This window comes from Bos indicus x Bos taurus, chromosome 20 (genome assembly GCF_003369695.1).
Source record: "Bos indicus x Bos taurus breed Angus x Brahman F1 hybrid chromosome 20, Bos_hybrid_MaternalHap_v2.0, whole genome shotgun sequence".
Taxonomy (NCBI): domain Eukaryota; kingdom Metazoa; phylum Chordata; class Mammalia; order Artiodactyla; family Bovidae; genus Bos; species Bos indicus x Bos taurus.
The window spans coordinates 16,675,213-16,689,152 of NC_040095.1; the positions used below are offsets into that span (position 1 = coordinate 16,675,213).

Below are 13,940 nucleotides of genomic sequence, written 5' to 3' on the forward strand. Positions count from 1 at the left end.
AATGGCTATACAACCCAGGAATCCCCAAGAAAAATGATAAGTATCTACACAAAAACTTGTGTGCAAATAATCGCAGCATTATTCACAAGAGCCCAAAGGTAGAAACAGCTCACATGTCCATCATTTGATGACTGCAGAAACAAAATGCGAGGGTTCAGGATGGGGAACACATGTATGCCTGTGGCGGATTCATTTTGATATTTGGCCAAACTAATACAATTATGTAAAGTTTAAAAATAAAATAAAATTTAAAAGAAAAAAAAAAAAGAAACAAAATGCGGTATATTCATACAGAAGACTATGATTTAGCAACAAAAAGAAAATACTGATACCTGTCACAACGTGTAAACTTTGAAAATATGCTAGTTTAAAGAAGTCAGTCACAAAAGACCACATATTGTCTGATTCCATTTGCAGGAAATGTCCAGAATAGGCAAACCTCCATGGCGAAAGTAGATTAGTGGTTGGCTGGGGAAAGGAATGAGTGATAAGGACTGCTGAAGAGTACCTGGCTCCTGAAACTTTTGCAACTTGCTTTAACTTGCTGGATATCTTCCAGTGTCTCCTAGTTTATAGTCTATGGGAACTTGACTATAATTTGTATCCTACTACTGTGTGAAATTGTATAAATTTAATTATGTTGAATTGGTTCATGGTGATTTTCAGGTCTACTATATCCCTGCACTTCTCTGCATATTCATTCTATTAATTTTTGAGAGTCTGATATTGAAACTCCAACTAAAAATTTTAATTTATCAAAAAAATAATTATATAATGGAACTATCTGTAACTTTGTTCTGTATTTTCCAAGTCTCCTGTAAAGGTGTTATCATACTTTCATAATTTAAAAAATAAAGAGAAAAATATTAAAGAAAAACAGTACATGGCTCCTTTGGAAATGACAAAATGCTCTAAAACTGACTGTGGTGATGGATGCACAACTCCATGTATATACTAAAAACTACTGAATTGTACACTTTAAATGGGTGAACTGAATTATATCCTAATAAGCTGTTACCACACACACACACACACGAGGTGCTTCTAAGACATTTTTCTTGTGAAAGATATAAAAAAAAAATGAGAACTAGTTTTTACTGTAGAAAACCCACTAAACTATTAGGTTAAGAATTTACTGATAAAAGAAAATACTATAAAATGCTAAATAAGAATGCATGACCTAGAAGTTAAAATGCATCCTATTTTAAAGGAAGAAAATAAAACTTTCTCACATTAAATACTCACTTAGGAATGGTCAGTTTAAACCAAACACAATTCTGATAAAACAACACATCCACAATTTCAAAAATTTTAAACTGCCTTTTATTTAACTATATTTAAACACTACTTTGTCAACAAAGGTCTGTCTAGTCAAGGCTATGGTTTTTCCAGTAGTTATGTACGGATGTGAGAGTTGGACTATAAAGAAAACTGACCACCGAAGAATTGATACTTTCGAGCTGTGGTGTTGGAGAAGACTCTTGAGAGTCCCTTGGACTGCAAGCAGATCCAACCAGTCCATTCTAAAGGAGATCAGTCCTGGGTGTTCATTGGAAGGACTGATGTTGAAGCTGAAATTCCAATACTTTGGCCACCTCATGTGAAGAGCTGACTCATTTGAAAAGACCCTGATGTTGGGAAAGATTGAAGGCAGGAGAAGAAGGGAACGACAGAGGATGAGACGGTTAGATGGCATCACTGACTCAATGGATATGAGTTTGGGTAAACTTCGGGAGTTGGTGATGGACAGGGAGGCCTGATGTGCTGTGGTTCGTGGGGTCACAAAGAGTCGGACACAACTGAGCAACTGAACTGAACTGAAACTATACCAAAGTATTACTCTTTGGAACTACTATCTTGTTTTAAAAGTTGTAAATTAGTTTAGAAAATTATAGTATTACTCAGCCATTAAAAAGAATACATTTGAATCAGTTCTAATGAGATGGATGAAACTGGAGCCTATTATACAGAGTGAAGTAAGCCAGAAAGAAAAACACCAATACAGTATACTAACGCATATATATATGGAATTTAGAAAGATGGTAACAATAACCCTGTGTACGAGACAGCAAAAGAGACACTGATGTATAGATCAGTCTTATGGACTCTGTGGGAGAGGGAGAGGGTGGGGAGATTTGGGAGAATGGCATTGAAACATGTATAATATCATGTATGAAACAAGTCGCCAGTCCAGGTTCGATGCACGATACTGGATGCCTGGGGCTGGTGCACTGGGACGACCCAGAGGGAGGGTATGGGGAGGGAGGAGGGAGGAAGGTTCAGGATGGGGAACACAGGTATACCTGTGGCAGATTCATTTCAATATTTGGCAAAACTAATACAATATTGTAAAGTTTAAAAATAAAATAAAATTTTAAAAAAATTTGTACAGAATAATAAATTTCCAAATACTGATATTTTATTTATACTATTCTTGAGATAAAAGAGAACTATGGAGAGATACTAAATGACCAATCCAAGCATGTCTAGTAAATCTGATACCCAGAGGACTTTATTATAAGGCAATTTCTCCTGGAAAGCAAGCCATCATACCTAAAAACCCTGCTGCTTTGTCAATCTTTTTTTGAATTATTCAACTAGCTTAAGAAAAACATTCCTCATGGGTAAGTTTCTTAAATCTTAAAAAAAAAATAAATAAATTCTTAAAACATTTGATCTCAGAGAACACTTATATACATCTGAAATTCTTAGAACTACATTATAAAAGTATGTCTCCAAAGTTAGAGAATGAATTGCTATTTCAGAGAATAGAGCCAAAGGAAAGGTTGATTACTCTCATTTTCCTCTATGAAAAAATCTTTTATTTAATCTATGTCTTTGGACAAGAACTTCAGAAGAGCTGTATGTAAATAACGTTATTTTCATATAAAAGTTAGCGGAAGAAAATATTACTGCCTTTGTGCATAAATAATATAGACTTTAAGAAATGGAAAAATTCAAACTTGGAATCACTCCAGTTATAAAAAACAAAAAGGACACAAGATAGTTGTATCACACAACTACCAAAACAAAGACTGTACTATATTCAGAAGGCAACCAAGAAGATACACTAAAAATGCCTAAAAGATATACTAAAAGGCAAAGGCAAAGACAAAATTGTATATTTTTAAGTTAGTAACAACGCAGAAAGAATACTACAGAATACAAAAGGTCATTAAGCTGAAGGTGATATACGTATGACATACGTGGTTAACATATTTTTAATGAATTAACAGTTTTATAAATAGTCAATATACTGAAAATGCCCTGAATTTAAGATTACAGGTACACAAAAAGACTTAATCTTTTAGAACTTATACTGCAGGAAATGGATGAACGGTTGAGAGAGAGGAGGAAAGGGATAAAACAAAAACAGCTAACTTCATTTATCTAGACTGTGTGACCTTAATACGTAAACTCATTTAATCTTTATAATACTCTCATCAGGAAGATACTATTAGTATCCTCATTTCAAAACCAGGTAACTTAGGCTCAGGAAGTTATTTGGCTATGGTCATTAGTGACCAGTGGTGCTAGAATTTGAGTGTGGTCCTAAGCCTAAAGTCTTTGCCAAATATCTGAATCAGAGGTAGTGGATCATGGTAAAAGACAGCTTAAATAGCTTCCCAAAGAGCATTCTTCAGATCAGTGATTCTACCATCATCTAGTGGGTAGAGGCCACAGATGCTGCTAAATAGCCTGAAATGCACAGTACAGCCCCAGTATCAAATAATCATCTGGGTCCAAACAGTCAAAAGTACTGTGGTTGAGAAACCCTGCTTTAGAATAGTGTTATTTCTTGCATGTGGAAATCCGTTATAATAAAGAAGAAAATAACATTTCCCAATGTATCCTGATTCAAAATATCATCATCAACACATTATTCTCTAGATCTGCTTATTTCAGGCAAAGGAAATGTTACACTGCAAAGCCTAAAAGAAACACAGGAGAAGAAATTACTATTATATGCGAGACTAACAAGAAAATATCACTGGGGACATGAAATGGGGAAAATTTTCCTCAAACTCCATCAACTATGTAGTTTTAAGTATTGGGTTGGCCAAAAAATTTTTCCATGCAGAAAAACTCAAAGGAAGTTTTTGGCCAACCCAACAGAAGAAAGGTTATAACGGGAAATGATAAAACTGCTGACAGTCTGTCAACATTCCCTTCCACTACAGCACTTGAACCTAAATTTTCCAAAGCTATGTCATGGGCCAATGATAATGTGGCAAATTTTTAGAGCAATTAAGTTGTTTTGTTTGGTTTTCAAATGGACACATTTCCTGTATTTATCACTGCTTCTTTAGTCACTAATCCATCAAGGACTATAAAGTTAAGTCTTTATTCTTTAGAATTCTATTACCACATTATTTTAAGACTTTCTAGGTACCCTTAAAATGATGTGAATTCACAACCACTCAATAGACTTTTCAATACTTCATTTTAAAAACAAAAATAAGATCTGATTTTCCTATTCAGAAAGATATTTCCTCACAATTTTTAATTACTTTTTTATATTTTTAAAGTTTATTTTTTCTATTGAAGTATAGTTAATTTACAATGTTGTATTAGCTTCTGGTGTATAACAAAGTGATTATATATTGTTTTTCAGATTCTTTTCCATTATAGATTACTGTGCTGTGTTCTGTCACTAAGTAGTGTCTGACTCTTTGCAACCCCATGGACTATAGCCTGCCAGGCTCCTCTATCCATGGAATTTCCAGGCAAGAATACTGGAGTGGGTTGCCATTTCCTTCTCCAGGGGATCCTCCAGACCCAGGGACTGAACCTGTGTCCCCTGCATTAGCAGGCAGGTTCTTTACCACTGAGCCATCAGGAAGCCCGATATCATATTTTTAAATTAAAAAAATTAATGTTTAAGAGAAATTCAAGCCTTAAAAAAATCCTGCCCCGTAATTTATGTAAATTGACATAGGCCCCAGTCTAACTTTTCTTTAACCTTAACAGAAGCCTTTTTTATTTTCTTTAGAGAAGTCAACTATACTCACAACTTACATATCAAAAATATTATTGAAATTTTTTTTTAAAAATTAAAAACTGAAGTCAACTGTAATATCAAAAATAGTAAAACAAATATGCTTTAGATACAAGTAGGTAACTTTCTCATCTTTTAACCTGTGTCATTTCAAGTTTTCTCTTAATCTCAGTACTTTATGTTAGAGAACACTCTAACATACTCTATCAACCTTAGTTTTTTTTCCATTCATTAATTTACTGAGCAAACGTTTACCAAGTGTTGATTACTGCCAAAGAACAGGTTCTTTAACATCTCCACTTTAAAGGCCTGTTAAATCTCTAGTCACTGTTTTTCTACTAAAAAGAAGGGCAAGACCAGTAAGTTAAAATGTTGGTAGCTTCAATGTGGCTTCCAAAAATAAGTAAGACGCCACTCAGTTTCTCAGAGAGGAAATAACATTGCCCTTGTGTACATCCACCTGGGAGTTAAAAGAGCAAGCTCTGGCATCAACCGCCCAAGGTCAGAATCTTCCCTTTGACATGCCACTTACCAGACCCTAAGCAAGTTATTTAACATTTTTAAGTTATTTCTTTGCTCTATAAAAACAAGACAATTATGTCTTTAACTCAGGACTGTTTAAAGATTAAATGAGACATAAATGTAAAGTACTTAGCGAAATATAAGGCAAATGGTAATATAACAAGCATGTAAGGTAGGGGGTCCCTAGAGAAACAGAATGAGGCATGGCTTTCTTGATATAAGAGAAGCCATTTTTGGCCTATGCCATTTTGTAATCTAAGCCTGGCTACAATGCATAACACTGAGAAGGATTTAATAATAATGATTTTAAGGGAACAAAAGAACAAACTGCTATCAAGCAAGAGAAGTAGCAAACATAACAAATCAGCTGTAAAAACTCACAGGTCTGTTTCAACAGTAAAGAATAGTATGAAGCACTTTCCCGAGCAGTTTTGCAGAATTTAAACTTCCCAGGCATTAAACCTCCTGATCAACTGGAAACTAAGAAATGATGATGTTCATCTTTACCGACCCTCGTGACTTCAATCAACCAAAGCTTGGACTCTGTGGACTACCCATGCCCCTTCATAATTATGCATGTACCGAGAGCTTAAAGCTTCCCAAAAGTTGCTGTTCATGGAGACACTGCACTGGGAAAGATCCCTGGTACTCGCCTTACTTGTTTCAAGTACTAAATCCTTCATTCTCCCAGTCTTTGACTTGGTTGTATCTTTTGGCTGGACACTCACCAAGAGGTAAACCCAGTTTTCGGGTAACAGTAAAAGGGCTCAAAGATTATTATCTATTTTTATAATAACATACAATAGCATATGATATTATTATGATGTGAGGACTAAATAATCATCTGTGTTCTTAATTCAAACTACTATACCAGAAATAATAATAAATTTTTAAAAAGATTTTCTAAAGCTAACTGCACTTATTTCACTAATTTATCACTAGGATACAGGTACTATAAAAATTCTCTAAGACAAAAAAATCTAGTATATTATTCTTCTCCTACAACATGAAGTCTTAAGGCCTGCTTTTATACTTCTAAAATTAAAAATACCCCAAAAAGAAATATAATGCCAAACAAAGACAGGGATAAAGGCAAAAAAGAAAAAAAAAAAAATTACTCTTCTTTAAATGTCCCAAATCAAAGCATTTTGTATTTGCTTTATGGAAATGAGGATTTTAATAAAGTTTGGAAAACATAATATAATGACTTCATCTATATAAGGAGAAAAAAATAACTTGTAAGCTTCTTTAGAGATAATCCAAAATTAACAATTATGTAACAAACTACTGAATTACTAGGAGGATAATACACTTTATGAAGTGTTACTGACATTGAAATATTATTTATTTAATATATTTATATAAAACAAGGACCTAAAATTAGATCTAATAAAATTTGGTTATTTTTTAAAATGGGAATTCAGACAAAAATGAAATAAATTGGTAAAATGAACACCAACAAATTAAACTGTAATGCCCACCATTCCCACCTTTTTAGATCCAGATCAACACCTGGTTGGTTATCAACTAAAAAAATTAGCATACATATGCATAAAACAGCACTGCCCAGCAATACACAGCAATACCAATAGCCAAAACAGTGCTAATACTTCTTTGATGCTTTAACAAAACAAATTTTAAGTAAACATTTCCTCACCTATTATCAGATGGCAGAAGAGAAAGCAAAGCCAAGGCTGAAAGTTTTCTTCTTTCAGGCTGGGTAATATTGTCCATGCGATCAACCCACATTTCAATCATATTTCCCAAAAGCTGGTCCATCTGAAAAAAAGACCAGGAGGCATCTCAAAATATTTGAAATGCTCTTTACTTATAAGTACTGTTAAAGGCAAAAGCCTCATAAAAAAGGTTAAAGTACAATTCCAACAAACCACAGAATTGGAATACAAGAATGTGGGGCAACCTGTGAGCTGGGGGAAAAAAATGAGCAAAATCAGAAATGGAATCTAATTAATCTTGAGAGCCAATTAATTGAGTGCCAAATAGACTTGTTCAACTTATCTAGGCTAAGGGTCCACTTGTTTGGTCAAATGCTAGTCTAGATGCTGCCATGAAAGTATTTTGCAGATATGATTACATTTGCAATGAGCTGACATTAAGTAGATTACCCTAGATAATGTGAGTACAGTGTCATTCAATCAGATGAAAGCCTTGAGAAAAAACTAAGGTTTCCTATAAATAGAAGAAACCCTGTCTCAAGAATGTAACACAGAAATCCTGCCCAAGTTTTTATTTTCAGCCTGCCCCACAAAATTAGAAATTGCTAATCCTTGCAATCAACCATATGAGCCAATTCCTTTAATATCCATGTCCGCTTCTCATGTGTGCGCAACTGTATGTGTGTATATTCTCTCCATCTCTCTACATACACACAGAACTGGCTCTGTTTTGCTGAAGAACCCTAACTAATGCATAGGTAGAATCTATATAATGAAACACGACCAAGTATACTCACTGTGTAGATTGGAAGCGGGTCTCAGGTTTGCTTATAAACATTTGTACACTTCTCACACCTTTTAAAAAGTGCATTTAATACCAAAATCTGTACTTCACAGATTTTGGTAACATAAGATCAACCTTGAGTTCCCATACTTTCCTACTTTTGTGCTTCTACATTTTTCCAAGAAATGCTTCAATACTTTTTTTCCAACAGTTTAAAAGATAATAAACAGTCAAGTGAACACTTACTAGTTCAAGACAATCATTTATACTTGAGCTCCCCAAACGGTGTGCTGTGTCCTAAGATGCCACAGTGAACTCAAAGTTATTTAAAATTATTCAGAGAAACACAGTGACATCTGTCGATTACTGCAAGAACTACTAGTTCAAATATAGTTCCCAGTTTTAACATTACATTCCTTTCAATGACTTCCTATCTTTGCGTAGTACTACCAAAAAGTCAAGGTAGAACAGGAGATGAAAGTGGAGGTGTCCAACCTGAAACTAAGGTTTAAGAATCTTGGTAGTGCCCAATGGCCATTCACATTCCACTAATCAGTAACTGCGGCTATTTAAGAAGGAAATAGAGAGTATTTGTGTATAATTTTCAATAGATACAAAGTTATAAGGACATGAATACAAATTAAGTTGTTTGGATTACGTAATCAAAAGAACAGTTAGATATTTACTCTAGAGGCATTGTGAAAATGTTACTAACACATTAAGGGCACCATGAAGCAATACAGTCTAGTAACTGCTGATTTATACCATGTGTCTTCAATGTTCACTTAATTTGGAAACGAATGGCTCAGATGCTTTACAGATTTACTGCAATTAATATCAAGTAAGCAAGATTTTAAAAACAAAGCATAACCATACAAAAGAAAGTATCAAGTTACTAAAATCTAATATATACAAGTAAAACTAGAGTAACATGTGGTTGAAATGAAGATGTAATCAGCAGAGACAGACATCTCTATGGTCTAATACTATTTATAACTTACACTTATTTGCTCTATTATAACAATAGCACATAATAAAAACAGAAATAAGACAACTGTAACAAATGTTGATGACTACTTATAGTGAATCATGAGGCAAACAAATTCTGCAGTATTGCAGAGAACTATTAATTTCTAAAATTAAAGTATTTCTTAAGCAGCATAATAAAAAGATGATGAGATTTCTCTACTTTGATAACATATGCCAGAATCTACCCTGGCAGGTCATGCTAAAGATACCACAATTAAATAAATACCCATTGTAGAAAGAAAAAAATTATTTCTGACTGGTTCTATCGCTTTTATAACTTTAAAGAATATGACTTATGCTTTCTGTAAGAATTAAGTAGTTTTATATAATTATATTCCCTGTAGGAACAGAATAAAATGTTTATGCAAATAGTGATCTTTTTTAAATGTTGTCTTCTTAATCTAACCTTCATAGCAGCTGCTATTCAAGCAATAAAATGTCATTTTTACATAAGATTTCATGAAAAATCATTCATCTTGTGGAAATAAAAAAGTATCTTCAATCTCTGCAGAATCAGAAAGATATGTGTTATTTCAAGTCAAACACTTAAAACAGATTAAGGGGAAAATAATCTAAGTGGCAGGTCTTGAAGAAAGTCATCTCCTTAAGATGAAAAATTTATAGAATTGAAGTATGTTATCAAAATATTTCACTCCTCCCCCCAAATTTACAAAGTCTAAATTAAAGGGTATTGCCAGAAAGAGTAAGATGATAACATTTCTAGAAAACAACGAAATACTCAAGGTATAGTTCAGTCTCAGTTTTGTAGAAAGATAAACAGATATTATTCCAATTACTCAGCTACAAATAACTTACTGAATCTTTGGAAAAAAGTTATTTACCCTAGAAGCATACTGACACTGTGAAAACAATTTTAGTTTAGCACTGAACATTTGCTCACTCCCTCTGAAATTCCACTAAAATGAGAGTAAATAAATATAAAAAGCAAACAAATAACCCCACATGGTCTATAAAAGAGAAGAAACTACAACTGGTAAAGAAGGCAACAACTTCTCAGAAGATGGCCAAGTGTATGAAAGAGTGCTTAGTAAGTGACTTAGCAGAACAAAAAAGCCTGGAAACAAACTGCTTGCCAGGGGAAAAACAGTCTAATGCAAACAGACTTGTTTCTCAGAATCTTGCAATTATCAAGCCACAAAGAAGACAGAGGCATAGAGCTCAAATACAGGAAAACTAGCTGAGAATCTGTATAAGGAACAATTAGAAACTTCCAGATCACCACCCCCACTCCTATGGGAGTACAAAGATTCAGTATCTGCAAAAATAAATTCTGAGAAGTCCCAACTCAGGCATCAAGAACAGGGGGAAGACAAGGTGAGAAACAAATTAAAATTACATGATCTAAATGAAAATCAAGATGCTGAGTGGTAAAAAAAACCATAATCCCCAAAGCCCTTCCCCCAATCCTGAATTCCACAAGTGTTTACAAGAAGAAAGATGCTATCCCTTGGAAGAAAAAGGAAGTCTAAAGAGAAAAGGGGCCTACAAATACCATCATTTTCTAGCAAATTTCCCTACACCAAAAGCACCATTCTTCAATACTCTAGGCTCTAAACTGAATTAGGTTTTAGTCTAAAAAGTATTCTTCATTCAAGACAGAAAACAACTCTGAAAGACTTTGATTAGCAAATGCTTAGAGATGGACTAAGCAGGTGCACTACAATGAACCCAACTTCTTACCTAAAAATATAAAATCACTCCTAATTAACTTGGTTTTCTCTACTATCTGACAACTGTTTTCAAATGTTTAGACGAGACAAACCCTTCTGCAACATCTTTGCTTGTTCAAAGCTATCTGGATTTACTGGAACTCATTTTCCTCAGTTCAGTTCAGTTCAGTCGCTCAGTCGTGTCCGACTCTTTGCGACCCCATGAATTGCAGCATGCCTGGCCTCCCTGTCCATCACCTACTCACAGAGTTCACCGAAACTCATGTCCATCGAGTTGGTGATGCCATCCAGCCATCTCATCCTCTGTCGTCGCCTTCTCCTCCTGCCCCAATCCCTCCCAGCATCAGAATCTTTTCCAATGAGTCAACTCTTTTCATGAGGTGGCCAAAGTACTGGAGTTTCAGCTTTACCATCAATCCTGCTGCTGCTGCTGCTAAGTCACTTCAGTCGTGTCCGACTCTGTGCGACCCCAGAGACGGCAGCCCTGGGATTCTCCAGGCAAGAACACTGGAGTGGGTTGCCATTTCCTTCTTCAATGCATGAAAGTGAAAAGTGAAAGGGAAGTCACTCAGTCGTGTCCGACTCTTCACGACCCCATGGACTGCAGCCTACCAGGCTCCTCCATCTGTGGGATTTTCCAAGCAAGAGTACTGGAGTAGGGTGCCATTGCCTTCTCTGAGCATCAGTCCTAGTCCTATTTAATTCTGATGTCCTTTAAAACGGCTCACAATCAACAGTAGCCATTTGAACGACAGTAATATTACATTCTCTTTCATTCACATAGTCTCTAGACTCAAAACATGATGGCTTGACAATTTTTGGCCAATTCTTTGTGAAAAACATTTTTTCTTCACATTGAAAAGTGAAAAAAAATAAGTGTCCCATGAAAAGCCAGTGCTCTTACTACAGTGACAGAAGTAAGTCTGACCCTATAACATCTCTCTCCAATCCTTCATACTGTCAACAAGCTGAAGCAGCACCAGCACCTGCCACAGGTCATTATTTCTATTTTGCCAAGAACAAGGCAAGGATGCCAAATTTTACCACTTCTATTCAACACAGTATTGGATGTTCTAGCCAGAACAAATAGACAAGCAAAAGAAATAAAAAGCATCAAAACTGCAAAGGAAGAAGCAAAATTATTATGTTTTGTGTATGATATGTTCTTATATACACAAAGTCCCAAAGATACCACCAAAAAAACTGAGAATATATAAATTCAGCAAAGTAGCAAAGTATGAAGTCAACACACGTGTACCCCAATGTTCATTGCAGCACTGTTTATAATAGCCAGGACATGGAAGCAACCTAGATATCCATCAGCAGATGAATGGATAAGAAAGCTGTGGTACATATACACAATGGAATATTACTCAGCCATTAAAAAGAATACATTTGAATCAGTTCTAATGAGATGGATGAAACTGGAACCTATTATACAGAGTGAAGTAAGCCAGAAAGAAAAACACCAATACAGTATACTAACGCATATATATGGAATTTAGAAAGATGGTAACAATAACCCTGTGTACGAGACAGCAAGAGAGACACTGATGTATAGATCAGTCTTATGGAACTCTGTGGGAGAGGGAGAGGGTGGGGAGATTTGGGAGAATGGCATTGAAACATGTATAATATCATGTATGAAACGAGTCGCCAGTCCAGGTTCGATGCACGATACTGGATGCTTGGGGCTGGTGCACTGGGACGACCCAGAGGGAAGGTATGGGGAGGGAGGAGGGAGGAGGGTTCAGGATGGGGAACACAGGTATACCTGTGGCAGATTCATTTTGATATTTGGCAAAACTAATACATATTGTAAAGTTTAAAAATAAAATAAAATTAAAAAATATGAAGTCAACAAACAAAAGTCAGTTGCATTTCTATACATAAACAGTGACCAATCTAACAAAGATAGTATGAAAACAATTCCATTTATATTACCATCAAAAAGAATAAAATGCTTAGGAATTAACCAAGGAGGTGAAAGACATATAACAAAAAATACTAAACATTTCCTATTAAGAAATTAATAAATAAAAACATATCCCACATTCATGGATTCCAAGACAATATTAAGAAATGTCAATACATCTACTGGATCATAGAAAAAGCAAGAGAATTCCAGAAAAAACATCTGCTTCATTGACTAAGCTACAGCCTTTGACTGTGTAGATCACAACAAACTGTGGAAAATTCTGAAAAAGATGGGAATACCAGACCATCTTACATGCCTCCTGAGAAACCCATATGCAAGTTAAGAAGCAACAGGTAGGCCAGACATGGAACAATGGACTGGTTCAAGATTGGAAAGGAGTGCATTGAGGCTGTATATTGTCACCCTGCTTATTTAACTTATATGCAGAGTACATCACGAGAAATGTTGGGCTGCATGAAGCTCAAGCTGGAATCAAGATTGCCAGGAGAAATATCAATAACTTCCAATATGCAGAAGACACCACACTTATGGCAGAAAGCAAAGAAGAATTAAAGAGCCTCTTGATGAAGGTGAAAGAGGAGAGTGAAAAAGCTGGCTTAAAACTCGACACTCAAAAAACGAAGATCATGGCATCCCGTCCCATCACTTCATGGCAAATAGATGGGGAAACAATGGAAACAGTGACAGACTTTATTTTCTTGGGCTCCAAAATCACTGTGGATGGTGACTGCAGCCATGAAATAAAACGATGCTTGCTCCTTAGAAAAAAGCTACAACAAACCTAGACAGCATATTAAAAAGCAGAGACATTACTTTGTCAACAATGGTCCGTCTAGTCGAAGCTATGGTTTTCCCAATAGTCATGTATGGATGTGAGAGTTGGATCATAAAGAAAGCTGAGCGCCGAAGAATTGATGCTTTTGAACTGTGGTGGTGGAGAAGACTCTTGAGAGTCCCTTGGACTGCAAGGAGATCCAACCAGCAATCCTAAAGGAAATCAGTCCTGAATATTCACTGAAAGGACTGATGCTGAAGTTGAAGCTCAAATACACTGGCCACCTGATGCAAAGAGCCAACTCATTGGAAAAGACCCTGATGCTGGGAAAGATTGAAGGTAGGAGGAGAAGGGGGCATCAGAGGACAAAATGGTTGGATAGCATCACTGACTCAAAGGACACGAGTTTGATCAAACTCCAGGGACAGTGAAGGACAGGGAAGCCTGGCGTGCTGCAGTCCATGGGGTCACGAATAGTCGGACATGACTGAGCGACTAAACAACGGCTCCTCAAAGCAATCTACA

General features: G+C 35.6%; 1 protein-coding gene across 3 annotated transcripts in view; it reads right to left on the reverse strand.

The window, feature by feature from the left end:
- The window catches only part of IPO11 (importin 11), a 203,399-nt gene that overhangs the window by 56,314 nt on the left and 133,145 nt on the right, over positions 1 to 13,940 (reverse strand). For all 3 annotated transcript variants that reach the window (XM_027519916.1, XM_027519917.1, XM_027519919.1), the window contains exon 27: positions 7,179 to 7,300. In XM_027519916.1, the coding sequence (XP_027375717.1) occupies positions 7,179 to 7,300 (122 nt within the window). The remainder of the gene's footprint in view (positions 1 to 7,178; positions 7,301 to 13,940) is intronic.